Genomic DNA, 20,270 nt, shown 5'->3' with positions numbered 1-20,270 from the left:
CGGTTTGGCGTGTAGCTGGAAAGTGGAAGGTTGTGTGGTTTTGCTTTGAATCGCTCCGTCGGTCGGTCGTCGGTCGTCGGTCGTCGTCCATTCAAAACAAGAATCTAAATGCATGCACAAAGCGCACTCATGGCCGCTTTGAGGGTTCACCCGCGCATGAGTCGAACTTTGTGTCCAGCAGTTCAATCGCTGGAGTTGCCAATTTCAACTTTCCTTTTTTTTTTTTTTTTTTTTTTTTTTTTGGCAAGTTTTTTTATTGTTTTATTATTATTATTTTTTTATTTGGTTTGCTTCACTTCACATTTTTTTTCTTCTTTTTTTCTGGCTTTCTTACATCAAACAGACAAACAAACCAACAAACAAACGATGGGTTTCTGTGCAAAGTGCGGTGATATCATCAAGGGCGGTGCTGGTGCGCGATGCCCGTGCGGCGGCAATGCTGGTACGCAAGCTGGAAGGCGAACTGAAGGCGAACTGAATGAATTGAAAGCCGTCGTCCTCATTCACTCACTGTTGCTGCTGACCCCCCCCCCCGTTGAACCCCCGACTCTTCGTCCACTCGAGAACAGGATCAACGCTCACAGACATGAACGACGGCAAGGACAACCGCGGCGACTCTCACAGCAATGCGTAAGTGAACTCAAGCCAAAAAAAAAAAAAAAAAAAAAAAGCAATATTTCTGCCCTTTTTTTTTTTTTTTTTTTTTTTTGTGCTTTTTGAGCACTTTGTCCCGCTTTTGAACGTCCGTCCAATCACAATCACAAACCCACTCTTCGAACCAATGCTGTGTTTGTTGTTGGTCGGCTTTTCTTGAATCTCGCCTTCGTTTTGTTCCATTTCGCTGAAGCTTTCGTTTTTGCCAACAAAAAAATTTGCGCAGAATTCCTAAAACTCAATTTTTTTTTTTGTTTTTGGTCGGCTTTTTGGTATTTCAGGTATCTCTCGTCGGGACTTTCGCAAGGCGTCGAGAAAGGTCTGCGCAAGATGGTTGGCATGGCCGACGTGTCGTCCGAGTGCGACTGCGAGGGCTGCGGGCAAAAGCTGCGAGGTGTATGTTGCAACTGTGCATTGAACCCGTGTAGTTAGTTGGACGCGTGAATTCGTTAAGGGTTGGATGAGCTCGATGCTGGGAGACTCTTTGAAGGTGTGTGTGTGTGGTGGGGGTAGTGGTGGAGGAGGAGGAAGGAAATACCAAATCAAATCAAACTCACCTTGCTTGGCTTTGACGCCTTGCAGAACGGTGACATTTTCCCCGGACGCGACGACAACAAGCCTTACTGCGAATCATGCTATGGACATCGCTTCAAGATTGGCGATTGCGAAAAGTGCCACAAGCCTGTCCTTGGCCTTGGTAACAGCGCTTTTTGCCTCTAGTGCTCTTGCTGTCGACACTTTCATCATTCTGTTTTTTGCTGGTACTCACTCTTCCAAAAAAAAAAAAACACAGGCAAGCAATACGTCCGCGAAGGCCCAAAGAAGATCTGGCATCGCGAGTGCTACGATGGCCACGGGTGCTCGTCTTGCGGCGAGACCATCATGGGCCAGGGCGTCGACGTTGACGGTCAAAAATGGCATCCCCAGTGCTTCTCGTGCTACGAGTGCCGCATCAACCTTGCCTCGGAGGGCTCCTTCTTCCCCGTCGACGGCTACATTATGTGCAAGGACTGCGCGCCCAAACACCGAACTGTCACTGTGACAAAGCAGCTTGGCGCAGCTGGTCGTGGTGGCAGCGGCAGCGGCAGCGGCAATGGCGGCAACGGCGGAGGCTCGGGTGCCTCCAACCGCGAGCTGAACAACGCGGCGGCACAAGACCGCCAGCGCGAGCTGGATGCTCTGCGCAACTCTGTCGACACCTTCTCAGTGTCTGAAAAGTGCGGCAAGTGCCACGAAGTCATGTACGGCAACGGCGTCAAGGCCCCGAGCGGCGCCATTTTCCACGACGACTGCTTCTTGTGCAGCGGCTGTGGCAAGGACTTCCCCGACCGCCGGTTTATGGAGAAGGACGGCAAGATTTGGCACTCGGATTGCTTCAAGAAGGCCAACGCCGTTGGCTGCGGTATTTGCCACCAGCCCATCTCGGGCTCCATGCTGGAGTACCACGGTTCCAAGATCCACTCGGCATGCTTCAAGTGCTCGGACTGCAACAAGAGCCTCGCCGGTCAGGCCTTTGCGGAAGTCAACAACAAACCATGCTGCTCTGGTTGCGCCACCAAGAACACAAAGATTGAGACGGGCAAAAAGGGCGGCTTTACCGTCAACCAGGTCACTGGCAACAAGGAGCAGCGCGAGTACGGTGGCATGCGTTTTGGCGGCACCGTCACCATGGATCCCGGCGCGGGCCCTGCCTGCGGTCGCTGCAAGAAGCCAGTGTACGTTGCCGAGCGCGTTCTGGGCCCCAGCGGTGCACACTGGCACAAGGCCTGCTTGACATGCCACGACTGCGCTACTCCGATCGCCCAGTCGACCCTCACTGAGGTTCGTGGCGAAGCCTATTGCAATCTGTGCGCCGTTAAAAAGTCGGGCACCAAGCCTGTTTTCTGAGTGCTGGTCGACGGTTTTGTCCGATGCAGCCTCTTTGTGGGAGGTTTTTTGACTCGTTTCTGTGGCAGATGGGTTTTGTCTGTTCGTTTGTTTGTTTTCTGTTTCGGCTTCTTGTAAAGTTTCATTGTTTTTGTTTTGTTGCGCTGCCTGCTGCTTCACCACTGCGCTTCCACCACCAAATTGAAAAACAAAAAAGTACATAAAAAAGCTTTATACTACTAAATTGTATAAATACAATGCCAACGTTTGTTGTGCACGAGTCCAAGTTTCGCTCTGCCGCTGGCTCAGACATTGTGAATACCACGGGACGGCACACGATCCTTTCGCTGCAACTTGTCCAGCCAGGCCAGGGTGAAGAATTGACGAGCGGCGACGAATGCCCGACGAGCTCCGCGAACAATACCCTTCTCCAAGAGGCGACCAGATTTACCAAAACACGTGCAAAATCGCGAGCGTGACATGGCGAGCGACGAAGAGGAAGGCGAGAGAAGAGCCATGGTATCCTCAGAGTCGTCGAAATCGTCAAAGTCGTGCATTTCAATGTGAATCGCTTCGACGCGAGTGTTTCCAGAGGCTGCGAGCTGTGCGTATGCTCGGTTGACGTCGGCCAGCAGCTGACGCATCAGCCTGCGCTCGTGCAAGTTGGGCTCGGCCATGGCGGGCGAGGGACTGAGAATTCGGACAATGGAAGGATGGACTCGCACCAGCACAGACAGAGCCTGAGGGTTGTACACTTCGCCGTCAGCCGCCATGGTGATGGATCGATCTGGGCGCGTCACGACTAGCTGCTGGCACTTGAAATGCTCGACCGTTGGGAGGTGACTGTGCGACTGTCCGTCGTACGACACGCGGGCAAAGAACTGGCCAAGCTGCAAGAGCGAGCCATGTTGAACAATCATGACATCGAGTAGGCCGTCGGACATGTGCGCGTACGGAAAGAGACACGACTGCTTAGGCATGTTGGTGGCCTTGGCGGGGTATGCCCCAACAATCACGCAGGTGGTGTCGCCACGGCGATGTTGCACCGGGGGTAGATTACCGCCAAGCATAGGAGAGTGGAGATGGGCGGACGGCGTTGACGATGACGGACCAAGGGCAAGGGACATGTGGCCGGAACCGAATCCTGTTGCTGGTGGGATGCTCGCGCTGTAGCCCAGGGCTGCCGAGGAGACGGATGCGTGCGTGGTGGCGCCAAGCCCGGATGATGCCGCCACCGTGGTGGTCGTGGTGGGCCGGTGGGCAGAAGACCCAAGCGCGCCGCCAACACAGACCGCGCAGGATCGGCCCGTGGTTCGGTCGCAACGCGTGTTGGCAATCGGGATGGGTGTAAACGAAACGCTACAAGGATAGGCACGCCTTGGAATGCGTGCAATCTTCTTGATGGCTGCGTACGTGTAGCGCGCGGGACCCATCCAGCGAAGGTCGACAGATTCGCCGACAATGTCGGACATTAAGCCATACTGAACGCTCATGCAGAACTGAGTTGATCCTTCCGCTTGTTGGCGGGACGAAAGGTGGTCTCCAGCGCTCGAGAGCGCGTGCGGAGTGGTTGGATCAACCACAACTGTTTCGGGCAGCGGTGTCAGTGAGCACAAGTCGAGCGGGATAACCTCTCCCTTAATCATCACGAGAATTGCTGTAAACACATCTCGAATGGCGTTTGCGCCACACAGCGCGTTCTGCGACCCAAGCGGGCACATGGCAATCGGGATGTGACAGGCAGCCGTAATTGCGCCGTCTGGCTTTTGCAAAAGCCCTGCCAGCACCTCGTTCACGACGCCATCGCCTCCGAGACAAAGCACTGCATTGAATGATTCCAGATGCAGCTCTCGTGCAAGTCGAACAGTGTCACCCGCACAGGCAGACGCAAAGACCTGGTATAGATGCCCTGCCGCAGAGATTGCTGGTGCAATCTGGTGCTGAAACACAATTTCGCTCAAGCCGTTGCCCGACACCGGGTTGAGGAAGACTGCGATGCGACGTGTGGTGCTATCCAGCCCCGCTCTGTGGATGGGTTCGAGGCGAGGAGTGAGTCACCAGAACAGCACAAGCAGAAAATTAAAGGTGTTGGGCCGAAGAAACGAGGACAGCAGGAACATACCGTCGTCGAATGGCTTCCACAAAGTCTGTCAGAGATACGGGTGAGGATAGCAGCTCGTTGGCGTGCGACGACGACGACGACGACGACATGCCGGACGCCTCTGCTCCCAGCAGATCAAACGAATGCCGAACAACTTTGCACGCCTTCGCCTTCAGCCCGATGGATGCGAGCACCCCGCCGACCTGCTCGAGCGAGTGCACTGTCAATCGCTGTCGGTCGTCACTGACCGTAATGTTAATGATGGAACGCGTTGGCAAGCGCAGTACCTGATGTTGAAACACCAAAAAAACATTTGAGCCAAAGCTCAGAGCTCAGAGTTGTTCGTTTGTTTGAGACGGCGACCAACAAAACACAAAAGCAATAGCAATCGCAATAGCAAGAGCAAAACACGTGTCCTACCTGTCGGACGGCGTTTGTCCCGCGGTGGGCCTGGAGCAGCACCAGCGCCGAGTCAAAGGCGAGCGGGCACTGCTGGTTGGACAGGGCGGCCTCGTACTGCGCAATGCTCGGTTGCAGAGCACGCTGCAGCACAGCCATGCTGGACTGAAGAGCGCCTGACGTGACAGATGGCCCAGACGCAGACGCAGACGCAGTGCCAGGTGAGGCGGTCGCTGTCGCTGCGGTCTGAGCAGAGGGCGTCAGTGCAGCGTTGAGCTGGGCAAGCAGGTCCTGCAGCGATGGCGTCAATGCGAGCACGGTGCCTGTCTCCAGGGCGTCTCTTGACGACAATGATGATGATGACGATGAAGAAGAGGAGGAAGAGGACGAGGAAGACGCCGCTCCAGCGCCGGACGGACCGACGTCCAGCGAGTTGCTGACGTGCACCCGAGCTAGAATGCGAATCGGTGGCGGTGGAAGCATGATGGATACTGAGACAAAAAAACAGACTGCATGTTAATGTCACGGTTTGTGTTAGAAAAGTGAAAATCAAAGACGTTGAAGCGTATACGCTCTCCATACTGCAGAGCACAACGTGAAGCGAGTCCAATGGTTGCAGCCGGCTTTTCTGGATCGCTATGGAAATCAATGCCTCTTTCGCCCAAGCATGAGCACCTGCCGCACGTCCCCTCAACACGGCCACCAAACTACGCAAAGCACCGTCCGGCTCAGAGTCGAGCACCGTGTCAAACTTTGCGAATGCTGATATGGCTGCAACTCCAACCTATTCTGTACAACACTTTGTCTGCCGCGACTGGCAACCACGCCTTGTACGAAGATGTTGACTCAAAGCCCAAGCAGGTCGAGAGTGGCGATCGCAAACTAGAACATGTGCGTTGTTGGCGTGTGGGTTTTTGTTTGATTTTGCTGTTGTTGTTGTTGTTGTTGGTTTTTGTTTGTTTGTTTGTTGTTGTTGTTGTTGTTGTTGTTGTCGTTGTTGTTGTTGCCATTGCTGTTGTTGCCATTGCTGTTGCCATTGCTGTTGTGTTGTAGTTTTATGGTCCGCACCTTCCATAACACCTGACTGGGCTCGTGTTTGTGAAAGGAGATTCTTTTTCAAGGCCTCAAAGACGAATGAAAGGAAGCCCAGGTCGTCACGTCTGGCCGAAAGCACTCACTTCGTGTAGCTCTTCTTCCGCAAGTGGTTGATGTGATTTGACTGCAGTGTTGTGTGTATTTGGTGTATTTGGTGTTTTGCATTATGTTGTCTTATTTTTGGCTCGGCTTGTGCGACTACAAAATTGCCGATAGATCAAAATGGTGGAAAATCGCCGATAGATCAAAATGGTGGAAAATCGCCGATAGATCAAAATAAAATGGTGGGCGGTTTACTCCTTTTTTTTTTTTTCTTTTTCCTTTTTCTGTCTCTTCTTTCCCCTTCCGTGCATCGCGTTTGGTCGTTCCTCAAGTAAGCCAACACACATCATCAAACTCAGGCAGCGATGTACTTTCGATAGACTCGCTTCTTCCGAATGAGTGGAGCGAGAGCACGACAGATCACGCATGGGAATTGTCAACAATGTCCAAAACAACAGGGAAACAGCCGGTTGTCGCGCACCCACCTTTCGCGGGGTGTGTCCTGTGCTTTGCACCACCCCACTCCGCCTCCACTTGGCGGCTCTGCTCAGCAGATACGGCTTGTTTGCAGCAATCTAATCGAGCCAAGCGGAACCAGCGATGGTCGACGGGATCCACCGCGAGTGACCTTAAACCCCCGCAAAAACAATAATAACAATAACAACAACAACAGCATCCGCAAACAAAAATCCTCCGCAGATCAACATCATTGGGAGCTGGTGCGTCGCGCTTCTTTGCCTCCCGCTCTATGAAAAACACTGCACTTGATCAAGAAGGGCGCGCGGGGCGGAGAGGCGGGCAAGCAGCACACGCGCAGAATTGCAGAGTCGGAGGGCGTCTCCGCCAACGGCCACACTCACCACTTCCAATTGGATGCTTGGAGTCCTCCATCCCCCACACAACTCACACAACTGACTCTCAACAATGTGACGCTGTGAGCGAGTGGTTGTTGAAATCCGGCAATCTCACTTTGTAATTGTCGCTGATTGGCAACAACGCCACATTAGATGACACCGAAAGGATCTGCCTTTTGTCTGTTGCTTTCACTGCTCTGCGTGATCAGTCACGTCCAGCTGGCACAAGCAGTCATGGCCTGTGGCACTGACGGCGTGTGCGATTGCTCGACGGGAACGACTGTCGACTGCGGAAGCCGATCTCTCACAACCATTCCAGACGGAATCCCAGTCACCACAACAGATCTGTAAGTGTGGTTGTTGAGCTGACCTTGAATTGAAGCATTGCTCTTCTAATTGACACCCGATCGGTAGGCGTCTTCACCTCAACCTGTTCACCAGTGTTGCTGCCAACGCATTCTCGGGCCTCACTGCGCTGAATAGCCTGTAAGCAAGGAAGGTCATGACAACCACGCACAAACGACACTCATTTGCGACCTCTATCTTCAGGTTTCTATCCAACAACCCAATCACAAGCATAGCTGTCAATGCATTCTCGGGCCTCACTGCGCTGACACAATTGTAATTTCGCATCGCCGTGACAATCCTCGCACAAAACTTCTCACTTGTTTGCTATGTTATCTGTAGGTCTCTTGCTGGCAACCCGCTCACCACCATTCCTGATAACACATTCACAGGCCTGACTGCGCTGACGCGACTGTAAGCAAGCAAAGTCATGAAGCATCACACTTAATCGGCTCACTCGTTTTGCGACTCTTTCTGAAGGGATGTTTACGTCACCCAGATCGCCAGCATTTCTGCCAGCGCATTCGCGGGCCTGCCTGTGCTGGAAGTACTGTAAGCAAGCAAACACATCAAGAACCACGCACAATCGGCTCACTCGTTTGCGACTCTGTCTGCAGGTCTCTGAACGACAACCAGATCACCAACATTGCTTCCAACACATTCACAGGCCTGACTGCGTTGACGCGACTGTAAGCAAGCAAAGTCATGAAGCATCACACGCACACGACTCACTCGTTTTGCGACTCTTTCTGCAGGTCTCTTTTCAACAACAACATCACCAGTATTCCTGCCTCTGCATTTGCAGACCTGTCTGCGCTGACATACTTGTAGGCAAGCAAAGACGCGAACATCTCTACACAAACTCTTTATTCATTACGACTGCGTTGGTAGGGATCTGGCCGGCAACCAGATGACCAGCCTTTCCGCAAATGCATTCATAGGCTTGACTGAGCTGACCTACCTGTAAGCTTGCAAGACTTGAAGAATCGCACACCAACGGCTCACCCGTTTTGCAACTCGATCTGCAGGAGTCTGACCTCAAACGAGATCACCAGCATTTCACCCGCTGCATTCACAGGCCTGACTGCGCTGACTGAGCTGTAAGGCAAGCAAACAAACGAGAAATCATGCACAAACCACTTACTCTTCTGCGGTTCTGTATGTAGGGTTCTAGAGAACAATCTGATCGCCAGCATCTCCGCGAACGATTTCGCAGGCTTGACTTCGCTGAATCTCTTGTAAGCAAGCAAAAGCATGAGGCACAAACATGACCAGCTCACTCGTTGGTGTCTCTCTCTCTCTCTCTCTCTCTCTCTCTCTCTCTCTCTCTCTCTCTCTCTCTCTCTCTCTCTCTCTCTCTCTCTCTCTCTCTCTCTCTCTCTCTCTCTCTCTCTCTCTCTCTCTCTCTCTCTCTCTGTAGGAGAATGCGAAACAACCAGATCACCAGCCTTTCTGCAAACGGATTCGCAGGCCTGCCTTCGTTGACTGAGCTGTGAGCAAGCAAGGACCATTGCACGAGTATTCCACCACAACCTGTCTCACTCGCTTGCTACACCATATTTAGAGATCTGGATCTCAACCTGATGACCAGCATTGATGCCAGCGCATTCGCTGGCCTGACTTCGCTGAATCTTTTGTAAGCAAATACCAACGAGTGACATAAGCATGACCAACTCACTCGTTGGTGACCCTCTCTGTAGGAGCGTGCAAAACAACCAGATCACCAGTATTTCTGCAAACGGATTCGCAGGCCTGCCTTCGTTGACTGCGCTGTGAGCAAGCAAAGGCATGAAGAAACACACCCAGACGACTCATTTGTTTTCCCACGCTTGCTGCAGGGGACTTGAGAGCAATCAGATCACCAGCATTTCTGCAAATGCATTCGCTGGCCTGACTTCGCTGAATTTCTTGTAAGCAAGCAAAGGCAACAAGAAGCACACCTAGACGACTCATTCGTTTTCGTTCGCCCACGCTTGCTGCAGACGACTTGAGGGCAATCAGATCACCAGCATTTCTGCAAATGCATTCGCTGCCGTGACTTCGCTGAGTGTGTTGTAAGCAAATACCAGCACGAGACTTAAGCATGACCCACTCACTCGGTTGTAACCCTCTCTGTAGGAGTCTGCATTTCAACCAGATCACCAGCTTTTCCGCAAACGCATTCACAGGCCTGACTACCATGATGTATTTGTAAGCAGAAGGAAAGACATGGAAGCATGAACTCTCATTCGGTCTACTCCATTCGCTGCTAACTTTGAGGTACGTGCAGACTGCTGAATAGCAATCCCTTCACCACTTTGCCGCCTGGCCTGTTTCAGGGCCTGCAAAATGGCCTGATTTTGTCGCTTGAAGACTCATCCCTGAGCCCCAACAACTTTACGTTCAATGGGAACATTTTCGCTCCGCCCAGCACATACGGCAGTGCATCCCAGCCTTACCGTAAGTTTTCGAAGAGGCTGCTGTTCCTTGTGTAATTACTGTCACTGACAATGTGTCCTGTAGAGTGTGATACAGTCTGCGCCACCTGCTTTGCATCCGGACCTGGTGCTTGTTGCGCGAACAATTGTCTGACCTGCCTCTCCACAACGTGCACTCAGTGCTATGACGGCTTTGTGATGCAGAGTGGATTGTGTGTTTCGCTCGCTTCCATCTCGTCTGCATCAGCCGCATCCGTTGCGACTGCCTCGACCGCCTCTGCATCGGTTGCCTCGCTTGTTTCCGCCACATCTACTCTGTCGGCGTCTGTTGCTTCCATTGCTGCGGCATCGTCAGCGTCCATTGCATCCCAGGCGTCTGCATCAGCCGCCAGTGCTTCATCTGTGTGGCAAACATCTGCTGCGTCCGCTGCGTCCAACGCTCCAAACAAACCAAGCGACGCTTCTTCCCTGCCGATCATTCTCGGCATCGTTTGTGGCCTGTTGGCTCTCCTCCTGTTGGTTGCGCTGGTTGTGGCGCTTCGCCGTCGTCGCTCCAACACGGCCACCAAACTTCGCGAAGCACCATCCGGCTCAGAGTCGAACACCGTGTCAAACTTTGCGAATCCAGCCTTTGCGGGTATGGCTGCAACTCCTACCTACGATATTTTGTCGGCGAACCCAACCTACTACAGCACTTTGTCTGCTGCGACTGGCAACCACGCCTTGTACGAGCATGTTGACTCCAAGCCCCAGGCTTCTGCGGGATTGTCCGAACTGCAGTATGCCAACCCATCTGGCGTCGAGTACGCCAATCCTTCTCTGCCCAATCCCTCCTCTGTCGGTGTGCCGTCCGTGTCCTCACCGACCGCGTACGCGACCGTGGCTGTTGTACCTTCCAAGCAGGTCGAGAGTGGCAGTTACGCGTCCATCGCAAACTAGAACGTATGCGTTGTTGGTTTGCGCTGTTTGAATGTTTCTGGATTTTCTCGTCATTGACATGCATGCTTGTGTTGGGGTGGGGTTTTTTATCTTTGTTTTCGGGTGCTGTTGCGTGTTTCATTTTGGTGTCGCTTTGTTTTGGTCTTCAAATTCGACGAGTTTTCCTGTTTTTCAGCAAACAAACAAACACAACAACAAAAAGGTGGGGGGGGGGGCAGTCGCTTCTCGCCAAGGCTCTGTCGTGGTGTCAGGACCATCATCGAAAGATTCTCCAGCGGTGTCACTAACGTAGCGGCAGAGACTGTTTCCCAAGCCGTTTTATGGTGCGCTGGCCGGCGTGGTGTGAAGCCGTGGTTGCTTCGGAACGCACGCACTATCAATCCCACCGGACATCCGCATATGCTAGTCAGCCACCACGATCACGATGAGCATCACCGTGTCCAGTACTTTGTAGCTTTGAGCTGCCGCAACTGGAGGAGCATGCGGCGTTTTCGCAAGCCAAAAGGGCAGCTCAGCTCCACCAATATCGCACGCACGCTCGCCCAGAAGTAAAGAAGTTAAAAAAACAAAACAAAACAAGGTGCAGGTGCGCGCGCAACACATGCTCCACACGTTGACACAACTTGCAACTTGCGGTGCGAGTGTCATACTTTGCCACAACCGCGGGAATCGACCTTACCACTTGTCTTTGTGTTTCCACCGACAGAGATTCGCAAAACACCTGAAACTTCGGCCTCGACGGAGCTTTTGGGAAGCGCGTCCAACTCAACTGCGTTTCGTCATTCTCTCCTACGAATGAACGCTTTTGTATCGTCCAAGTTTTGGGAGCACAGCCTTTTTGTTGCGCGTTCAGTCCGCATTCCGTTTGGCACGGTAACGCCACCCACTCACTCACTCACTCACACATCCAACTGCGCGTGTCTGCATCCGACACACTCGCTTCCAATGCGATAAATCGCTCGTCTTGCTTCTTGTCCCCCGTGTGTGTGTGTCTTCCCTCATGTTGGTTTGGTGGCGTTGTCCCGCTTTGTGTGCGACTCCCAAACCAGCTTTTTTTTTTGTTTGGGACATTGTATGGAATGAGAAGAATGCGCGATTCTTTCCCGGTTTGGACGAACAGAGCTCTCTGTGTTGCTCTGTCTCAATGCGACTCTGCGACTCTGCCACGCTGGTCGTCGCTGGCTTTGTCAGCAAAGCACAGTGTGGACTTGTGCAGCGTGGTGGCGACAGTAGACGAAGCGGGGGTCAAGTGAGGTCAACTCAAGTCCCAATCCAATCCAATCCAATCCAATCCAATCCAAGCTGCGTCGTCACAATCTGCATCACGACGCGCACTCCTTCGTGTGAGTGTCTGTGTGTGTGTGGATGGCTCTGTGGATGGCTCTGTGGATGCTTGCATTACTCTCATCAGCTGCACAAACTGCCCACTTCTTCCATTGCCCTTTGGTGCGTTGGCGTGAGTTGTTCAATTGCTCACTGTCTGCCATTCTCGGTTCTACTCTTTGTGTTCATTCTCCTCGCTTTCATCTTCTTCATCCCTTCTCGCTTTGGCTTTTGCTTGCGTCTGTATGCGGGCGAAGGCGAAAAGAGCTTGGCTTGTTGCCAATTACTGCGCCAAATTTCGAAAAACGACAAGTGCGGGGATTAAGTCCACAAATCCCGTGAGCGTCGGCACAGTTTGACTACTGTGAGTCGACTATGAGCTTGTGGGAGAGATGGTTTTGCGGGGATTGTTCTCGTGTCGTGTTCGAGGGTGGCGGTGAAGGTTTGTGCGGCTGACCCAAAAGCGCCCAATCCGACGCTTGGCTGCCTCTGTTGCCTCGGTGAAGTAAATGGGCGCAATGGGAGGGTTCTTCCTTGCTTTGGTGCCATCCATAATTGCTGAAGCAATACTTGCGCCATGTGCTGTTCATCAGGGCAGCAAAGTGCGGCCTGTGTGACCTTGTGTGCTTTTTGCTGTCTGTTGGGACGAAATTCTCGGTTTCGAGTTTTGGCTCTTCTTCTTCTGCTATTATCTTCTGTTTCCACCTCGCTTGATGTGTGTTTGTGTGTTTGTGTGCGGTCTCGATTTCTCTCTTTCTCTCTCTCTCTCTCTCCCGCTGTTGCTCCCTTGTGCTCGCCTTTGAAATGCACTCTGCTTTAACGCTTTACAGCTACCTTTTTGGTGCACGGCTCTGATCCCTTCCCTCTTTTTTTCCCCCTGTTTATGTTGGTGTACTGCCACTGCATACTCTGCACCAACTGCCACTGCTGCATCCGCAAGCGACGGCACAGCGGTTGAGTGGCAATCGATCATGGCTGGGCGTGGCGATCGGGGGTTTTTTTCGTTGTTGTTGCTGTTGTTTTTTCGTTTTTTTTTTTTTTTTTTTTTGTTTTGTTTTGTTTTGTTATTTTTCTTGTTGAGCTTTCGCCATTTGTGTTTGCGGAGTCAATGCGATGGCGATTGCTGTGTTACCGCGGACATCATTGCAATGGTAGCACAGCACGAACAAAAAGGGCAGCATTTTTGCGTCGTGTTGCAATGGTGATTGGGACGATCGGATTTTGGTCCTGTTTGGGGTGAATCATCCCCGTGATTGCCGTGTGTGCGATCGCGCCCATCCGACCTTCCTCTCCTTCTCCTCCTCCTCTCTCCGCTCTCTCCCCTGTCGCTATCTCTCCCCTTCTCTCATTTGTTCTGCCTATCTCATTCTGTGTGTGCAAGTGCCGACGCAATAGAAGCCTCAGTCTTGTTTTTTTTTTTTTTTTATCTTTTTTCTCTTTTTTTTTTTTCTTTTTTTTTCTTTTTTCAACTCTTGCTGCACTTGTTGTCCATTCGCTGGTGTCCCGTCGAACATCCGACCGACTTCTGATGTGGGTGTCTACATGCATGTGCGAGTGTGATGAGAAGTGCTAGACGAGCGACGATCACGGCAGGCGTGGATTTCAGCGTGTGTGATTGAAAAGGGGGAAAACCAAAAAAAAAAAAAAAAAAAAAAAAAAAAAACTTGCTGTCTGCCACTGGCTCTGCCTCTGTCTGGCTCTGCCTCTGCCTGTGCTTTGATCTTCGTCTCTCGCTTGCTATCTTGTTTGCTTTCGCTTGATGTCTTTGGGGTGTGCGTCTTGGTGGGGTCGTACCCCCGTCTCCCAGCAGCCTTCTTGTCCCTTGCTTGGTGTTCTCAGGGAAATTCTGGTTGGTTGCGAAGGCGTTACGACTTTTTTTTTTTTTTTTTCTTTTTGCTTTTTTTTTTTTTTGTATGGTTTTTCCCAACACTCGGCTTTTGGTCGCGCATTCATCCTGATAAACTAATACAAGCAAAAGACACACTCGGACACGCTCGTCCTTGAAAGTGCCCTCCGATGATGTTGGTGACGAGTCGACAGTTCGCTTTTTTTTTTTTTTTTTTTTTGAATGAGAGCAGATGGAAACACACTTTTGCCACAACCCGCACATTTGATTGCCTTTTTTTTTTTTTTTCCCTTGTTCCCTCTTGCTTTGATCGGTGCCTTGCGTGCACCGTCATGCTCGATGGGTGTTTTGTTGATTTTTTTTGTTTTTGTTCTTTTGGCTCTTTGCTGTGAGCGGCGGAAGTGCTCAACACCCCGTAATAATCGCGAAAGGCGCGAAACAACCGCTGCCCCTCCCTCCCAATCCTGACCCCACCTTCCTCGACACATTCAGACCCCTCCTGTCCCGTCCACACAGGGCAGGGTGTGTTTGTGCGCACTGTGAGCTTGTGCTTATGGGTGTAACGAGTGATTTGGCTGACTCTGGCCAAGCGTCGGGTGGCTTTTTCACACATGGCTTTTTACACACCAAACCAAACACGGTTGATTGGGTTTTTTTACTTTTATTTTTATTTTTGTTTGCTCGTCCCAACAACATTCAACCAACTCCGCTGCTCAAAGCAGTGAAGCTGCAACCTCGGTGGTGCCCCGTTTATTGCTTTTCCGCCTCTTTTTCAAAGATCAAGCGGTGGAGGGTTTTTTGCGCAGTTTTTTTTTTTTTTTTTTCAAAACAAATCCTTTATTTGATTTTTTTTTCTATTTCTTTTTCGTTCCGCTTGCCATTGACCCCTCTCTCCTTTGCCCTCTCTCTCTCTCTCTCTCTCTATCTCTCTCATTCGCCTGACCTGTCCCCCTTCTCCCCCTTCTCCCCCTTTCCCCGTTCTGGAATGGAGCGTTGGGCTGCCGACTCCCCACTTTTGTCAACGTCTTGTTCTACTACCGCAACTTGTCCCGTGCACTCATCTTCATCCCTGTCCTCTGCCTCTACCCCTACTTGCTCCCCCACAACAAACACCGCTTGTGTCACCACCACCACCAGCAGCAGCAGCAGTAGCAGCAGCAACACTAGCGACAGCAGCAAGACACCCTCGACACCGTCGACCAATCCCAAACCGGCTGCTCCTGGTCCCGTTGTAGTAGCGGCATTTCCCACACCGCCGCAGTCCACCCCGTCGCTGGACCACCTGTCGTCGTACAGCACCAGCACCAGCACTAGCAGCAGCGCATACGCGTCCCAGCAGCTCCACCCCTGGACGGAGGAAACGCTCGCGCCAGCAGACAAGGACAAGGCGCTTTCCCTCGACAGTGTTTTTGGTCTTCTTCAGAGTCATCAGCAGCAGCAGCAGCACGACTTGGATAGTGACGCTTCATTCTCGTCCTCCCTTGACCCCAACCAGCACGACGGCCCTCTGCTTCGCGACGCTCGCTTTTCCGCTGCCGGCCAACCTCAGTTGTTTATCAACAGCCTTTTTCGCAGACACAACCCATCCGTTGCCGTTTCCCGTCGCGCGCAGACCTTCTCGCACCCCGCCAGCGCCAACGCTTCGTCTTCCTCGCCTGGAGCATCGCACTACCACCAGCAACAGCACCAGCACCAGTCTCAGCACCACCAGCAGCAGCAGAGGCAGCAGCAGCAGCAGTACCAATTCGGGCGACGGCATCACCACCAGCATCGCACCTCCTTGTCCCTGCTCTCGTCTGCCTTCAATCACCTGGCTGTCGTCGGTCAGCCCAAAGCAGCCTCGCTCCTCTACGCATCACCACCCAGCACTTCCCAACAAGAGCTTGGTTTCGAGAGCAGTCCCGCTTTTGCACCAGCGAACAAGGAGCAACTTGAGTCGGCCGACACCAAACCAAACACTGGGACCCTAACCAGCAGCGTCGGCTCGACTTTTCCTTCTTCCACCGCTTCGTCCGCCGTTGCTTCTCCCTCTTCTTCTTCATCTTCTTCTTCTGTGCGTTCGTCCCACCCAGTCTCGCACGCGTCGACAACACCGACCTCTGAACCGGCCGTAAACAGTGACATTAGCATCAAAAACAGCGGTTTGCCAATTGACTCCTTCCCGACCCGCCTGACACCTGCAAGGCCAACAGCACCAGCACCAGCATCAGCAACAACAATGTCGCACGTATCACCGGCACTCCATGCCGTCCCAATCCCATCGACAGAGCAACCAACACGCTTGTCCGAGCAAGGCGCGGCAGCAGCTCACAGCAATCATCACGCGATTGCCCACGCCGGCCAGCAGCAAGAGCTCACACAGCCACGCACGCACGCACAATACGCCGCAGCTCAGGCGGCAGCAGTAGCGACATCAACCACTGATGCTGCTACTGCGACTACCGCCGCTACTGCACCCGCATCGCACCAACAACAACAACAGGTTGGAGTGTCAGTTGCACGCGCGTCGGCTGCGGTCAAAACACCTGCCCCGAACGGCGGTGCGCACCACTCTGGCCATCACAGCCATGCTCGCGCACGAGTCAGCTACTGCAGCAGTGAAGACGATGGGAATAGCACGGGCCCAGGGAGCGGCGCGGCCAGCCCGGCTCCGACCGTTGGATCGCCGCTGACCCCGTCGCTCCTGCCACAATTAAAGTCCCTCACCGTCGACGAGCTCCTCAACCAGCTCCATGCCACCCGCATCATGTCTCCCATGGGCAGCATCAACACGTCGCTTCCGTCGCGCTTTGCAGCGGCAGGCAACAAGCCACGCGCCTCGTCGCTGTCGTCCGGCTCGAGCTCGCCCAGCCAAAGCGGCATGTCGTCCCCGCGCCGCCCCTCCGTCTCCACTGTTCTGGAAGAGGACATCATGTCGCCCCGAACCATTTTCGAGGACGACTACGTGTTTGACAAGACCTTGGGCGAAGGTGGGGCAACAAAGATCTTGGATCTGACGCGCCTTTTTTGTATTTTGTTTTTTGTTTTTTTCTTTCGGTTTTTTTTTTTTTTCGTTTTTTGTTTCTCCGTGTCTGTTCGGGAACAACAAAGAACAACAACCACAGCAGGCTTTGATTTCTCAACTCTTTTGATGATTGCCATCGATTTGTAGGAAGCTACGGAAAGGTCAAGCTCGCAGTACACAAGCTGACACAGGAGAAGGTGGCCATCAAAATCATCGACAAGGCATCCTTGACTGAGAACAGCGATCGCGAGCGCATCATTCGTGAGATCATTGTGCTCAAGAACTTGAGGCACCCCAACATTGCTCGCTTGTACGAAGTCATTGACAAGGGCCCAGACATTCACCTGGTAAGGATGCGGCCAAAAAAAAACTTTTTTTTTTTACGAGTTGTTGGTTTTGCATGTTTGGCTGTGAGGTGTCAATCACCGGGCAAATCTCACCGTTTGCCTTTGCAAATCCTCGTAGGTCATCCAATACTGTAGCGGCGGTGAGCTTTTCGACTATATTGTGGCGCACCAGCGTGTCAAGGAGCGCGAGGCCGTGAAACTCTTCCGGCAGATTGTTTCGGCGCTCGAGTACTGCCACAAGCGCAATGTCATCCATCGCGATCTTAAGACAGAAAACCTCCTGTTGGACGGCCACAAGAACATTAAGATTATCGACTTTGGCTTTACCAACACGTTCAACTTTAACTCGTTGCTCGAGACGTATTGCGGCAGTCCTGCGTACGCTGCACCAGGTAACCCTCTCTCCCAAAACACAAAAAAAAAAACCAAAAAAAAATCCGATACCCGTATTGTGCTTGGCCAGTTTATTTTGGGGCGTGTGCTTTATGAATCTGTGATTCACGTGCGTTGTCCTTGTTTTTGCTTGGCTTAGAAATGATCTCTGCACAAAAGTACACTGGCCCGGAAGCCGACGTGTGGTCTTTGGGCGTGACGCTGTTTGCCATCATTTGCGGCTATCTTCCATTCGACGACGATGACTCGATGCGCATGTATGCGCTGATTCGTGAAGGTGTCTACTACGTTCCCGACTATGTTTCGCCGGAAGCACGCGACCTCATTGCGAACTTGCTCAAGGTGCGCCCGCAAGACCGGCTGACCATTCCTCAAATCAAAAAGCACCACTGGACCCTGGGTGCCAAACTCAGCCAAGACCGATCCTTCTTCCCCGACCCATTCCACGAAGAGGTCCGCGACGAGTCGGACGCCGACACTGAGCTGGATGACATTATCGTTGCTGCCATGGGTCAGCTGGACTTTACTCGAGAGGAAATTGAGGTTGCTGTGCGCTCGAGCCATCTCAACCGTGTCGCCGCCACCTACCACCTGCTGAAGGACAGCCAAGGGTACAAGGAGATTCAGGTCGCTCGCCGGAATCGCCAACGCAAGTTCTCCAACGTTGCCATCTCCACACAAGTGCATGCTTCGTCCCACTCGACTTCTGCTTCTGCCGAAGAGCGAGCCAGCCATGCACATGGTGTTGGCACCACCACCGCCGCCGCCGCCCCCACAACTACGAGCAGCAGCTCACAGCAACCAGCTGCCGCTGTGTCGCCCCACCCGCCGACTCCCGCCGCCGCCGCTGTCACCGCTGCTGCAGCACCTGCAGCCGCTAGTGCTGCGTCTCCGCCTCGAAACTACGTTGTGGCAGCAGCACCACCAGTGGCCGCCATGGACGTGCTCAGCCCGGCAGCCACCCCTGTCGTCTCGCAACCACAAGTGCCCCAGGTCCAGGCCCTGGTTGCTGGTGCAGGCATTCCGCCTTCGAAGCGAAACAGCCTCACCAGCTCCACCTTCCCAGAGCCAAGCAACGCTGGCACGCCCACTCCTTCAGCGAGCGCTGCCGCCGCCGCGGCACCGGCTGCTCACAAGACTCGGCCTGCCATGTCTCCCCCAGGGTCCCCTGCGTCGCAACCCAAGCGTCCGTCCCGTACTCGCGCGTACACGCTTGGCGACACGGCACGCGAGGAGGCGCTGGCGGCTGCCAATGAGGATGCGTCAAGCGCCCTTTCGCTCGCCCAGTCTCACGGGTTGGTTGCTCGCTCGGATGTGGGCATGGCATCCCTGCCCAGCTCTGGCAACAACTCGGCGTCCACATCCCCGCCTGGATCGCTCACCACGCTGGCAGACTCGGACTCTGCGCTGCCGGCAATCGCTGGCCGCCAGCCGCGTCGCCGCAGCTCGACCCTGTCGCCCATCTTGTTGCGCATCAAGGATCGCTTTGTGCGCATTGGCGTCCCAGGCGTGAGTGTGGGATCGACCAGCAGCTCTGGCACTGCCACTCCGACCAACGGCTCGGGCACACCCATGTCACCGCCCACATCCACATCGAACAGCTCCTTGCTGCCCCTGCTGTTTGCAAGGCACAATGCCAACCAAGCGCTCGAGCGAACAACCTCCCTCGGCAACCCGCCGCCGGTCGCTTCGTCGTCATCGGCATCGGCGATGGCGCTGGCAGGCACCGGCTCTGCCAGCAACATTTTGTCAACGGGAACGGTTACCTCTCCAGTGAGCAAGACCGACCGAAAGCGCTTGTTCTCGTTCGATGCTGCCGGCGCAGTCATCAAGAATGCCCTGCGTCGCAACCCCAAGTCGTCCACTGGCTTGCGCATCATGCGCGGTGCCTTCAACGCCGCCACTACGACCAGCAAGGATCCCATTCTCATCATGGAGGAGATTCTTCGTGTTCTCGACGAAAACACTGTCGAGTACGAGCGTGTCAACAAGTGGGGGGTCGTGGTGCGCATCCCAACCAGCCATGCCCTGCACAATGGCAAAGAGGGCGGCGAGATTCGCTTTGTCATGGAAATTTGCCGCATCAAGAACATTGAGCTGAATGGTATTCATTTGCTGCGTCTCCAAGGCGATATCTGGGCGTACAAGCGCATCCTGGACAAGTTGCTGCCTCAAATTCGCTTGTAATCGAGCAGTTTGTCTTTGGTCTCTCTCTCTCTCTTTCTCTTTGTTTTTGGAAGTTCTCTTTGCTGCTTGAATTGGTGCGCAGCGGGCTGTGGCTGATTGGAAAGCACGAAACGACCAACAAGGAGGCGAACATCTCAAAAAAAAAAAAAATCAAAAATCTGCTGTACTTTGTGACTGCCATATGGAGGAGCCGCTTTTGCTTTTCTCTTTTGCATGTCCCTTCTTTTTCTATCCTTCTCTTGAGCCGCGCATTTTCGTGGTTGTAGTGAAGCCAACCCAAACACGTTTGTTTGATTGCTTGTTGTTTCTGTTTCTTGGTGTTGTGCGTTTTGCATCTTCGTTTCACTTTGTATGCTGCCTTGTTGGACGTCTGTGATTCCGAAATTAAAGCCTTAATAACTTAAAGTTCCGCACTTGCAAGTGATGCCCGGGGGCGCGTTGAGGTTGGTGGATGGCTT

General features: G+C 53.1%; 4 protein-coding genes across 4 annotated transcripts; 3 read left to right on the top strand and 1 right to left on the bottom strand.

Annotated features, from left to right (window-relative positions):
- The first annotated feature begins 302 nt into the window (after nt 1-302).
- On the top strand, nt 303-2,801 carry CAOG_04622 (hypothetical protein). The gene is made up of 5 exons (XM_004347319.2): nt 303-442; nt 570-630; nt 936-1,050; nt 1,237-1,351; nt 1,448-2,801. Exons 1-5 carry the CDS (start codon nt 367-369, stop codon nt 2,539-2,541), a joined length of 1,461 nt encoding a protein of 486 aa, XP_004347369.1. The 5' UTR covers nt 303-366; the 3' UTR covers nt 2,542-2,801.
- Nucleotides 2,750-5,515, bottom strand: CAOG_04621 (sphingosine kinase SphK). Its single transcript, XM_004347318.2, has 3 exons — nt 5,042-5,515; nt 4,643-4,908; nt 2,750-4,545 (listed from the first exon to the last, which is right to left on the bottom strand). The coding sequence occupies exons 1-3, from the start codon at nt 5,501-5,503 to the stop codon at nt 2,826-2,828; spliced, it is 2,448 nt and encodes an 815-aa protein (XP_004347368.2). The 5' UTR covers nt 5,504-5,515; the 3' UTR covers nt 2,750-2,825.
- Nucleotides 5,516-7,245: 1,730 nt separating this feature from the next.
- Nucleotides 7,246-10,712, top strand: CAOG_04620 (hypothetical protein; the record flags this gene model as incomplete). The annotated part of the gene is made up of 18 exons (XM_004347317.1): nt 7,246-7,358; nt 7,426-7,497; nt 7,561-7,632; nt 7,699-7,770; nt 7,837-7,908; nt 7,974-8,045; nt 8,112-8,183; nt 8,248-8,319; nt 8,385-8,456; nt 8,523-8,594; nt 8,777-8,848; nt 8,921-8,992; nt 9,057-9,128; nt 9,195-9,266; nt 9,339-9,410; nt 9,475-9,546; nt 9,626-9,795; nt 10,021-10,712. The coding sequence occupies 18 exons, from the start codon at nt 7,246-7,248 to the stop codon at nt 10,710-10,712; spliced, it is 2,055 nt and encodes a 684-aa protein (XP_004347367.1).
- Nucleotides 10,713-14,716: 4,004 nt separating this feature from the next.
- On the top strand, nt 14,717-20,215 carry CAOG_04619 (serine/threonine-protein kinase MARK2). Its single transcript, XM_004347316.2, has 4 exons — nt 14,717-16,850; nt 17,033-17,232; nt 17,351-17,624; nt 17,765-20,215. Exons 1-4 carry the CDS (start codon nt 14,867-14,869, stop codon nt 19,810-19,812), a joined length of 4,506 nt encoding a protein of 1,501 aa, XP_004347366.2. The 5' UTR covers nt 14,717-14,866; the 3' UTR covers nt 19,813-20,215.
- Nucleotides 20,216-20,270: the final 55 nt, after the last annotated feature.

Source organism: Capsaspora owczarzaki, assembly GCF_000151315.2.
Source record: "Capsaspora owczarzaki ATCC 30864 unplaced genomic scaffold supercont2.7, whole genome shotgun sequence".
Classification (NCBI taxonomy): domain Eukaryota; class Filasterea; order Ministeriida; family Capsasporidae; genus Capsaspora; species Capsaspora owczarzaki.
Note: the sequence above shows the minus strand (reverse complement) of the source record. Positions and strands in the feature narration are given on the sequence as shown.

Bases quoted from the DNA above. Each gene is read 5' to 3' on its own strand.
- CAOG_04619 (XM_004347316.2), top strand. From the start codon at position 14,867: ATGGAGCGTTGGGCTGCCGACTCCCCACTTTTGTCAACGTCTTGTTCT. The intron at 17,233-17,350 runs GTAAGGATGCGG...AAATCCTCGTAG, and splicing joins AGGGCCCAGACATTCACCTG to GTCATCCAATACTGTAGCGG. The intron at 17,625-17,764 runs GTAACCCTCTCT...TGCTTGGCTTAG, and splicing joins TCCTGCGTACGCTGCACCAG to AAATGATCTCTGCACAAAAG.
- CAOG_04622 (XM_004347319.2), top strand. From the start codon at position 367: ATGGGTTTCTGTGCAAAGTGCGGTGATATCATCAAGGGCGGTGCTGGT. The intron at 1,051-1,236 runs GTATGTTGCAAC...GACGCCTTGCAG, and splicing joins GCGGGCAAAAGCTGCGAGGT to AACGGTGACATTTTCCCCGG. The intron at 1,352-1,447 runs GTAACAGCGCTT...AAAAAAACACAG, and splicing joins CAAGCCTGTCCTTGGCCTTG to GCAAGCAATACGTCCGCGAA.
- CAOG_04621 (XM_004347318.2), bottom strand. From the start codon at position 5,503: ATGCTTCCACCGCCACCGATTCGCATTCTAGCTCGGGTGCACGTCAGC. The intron at 4,909-5,041 runs GTAGGACACGTG...TTTCAACATCAG, and splicing joins GGACAAACGCCGTCCGACAG to GTACTGCGCTTGCCAACGCG. The intron at 4,546-4,642 runs GTATGTTCCTGC...ACCCATCCACAG, and splicing joins GTGGAAGCCATTCGACGACG to AGCGGGGCTGGATAGCACCA.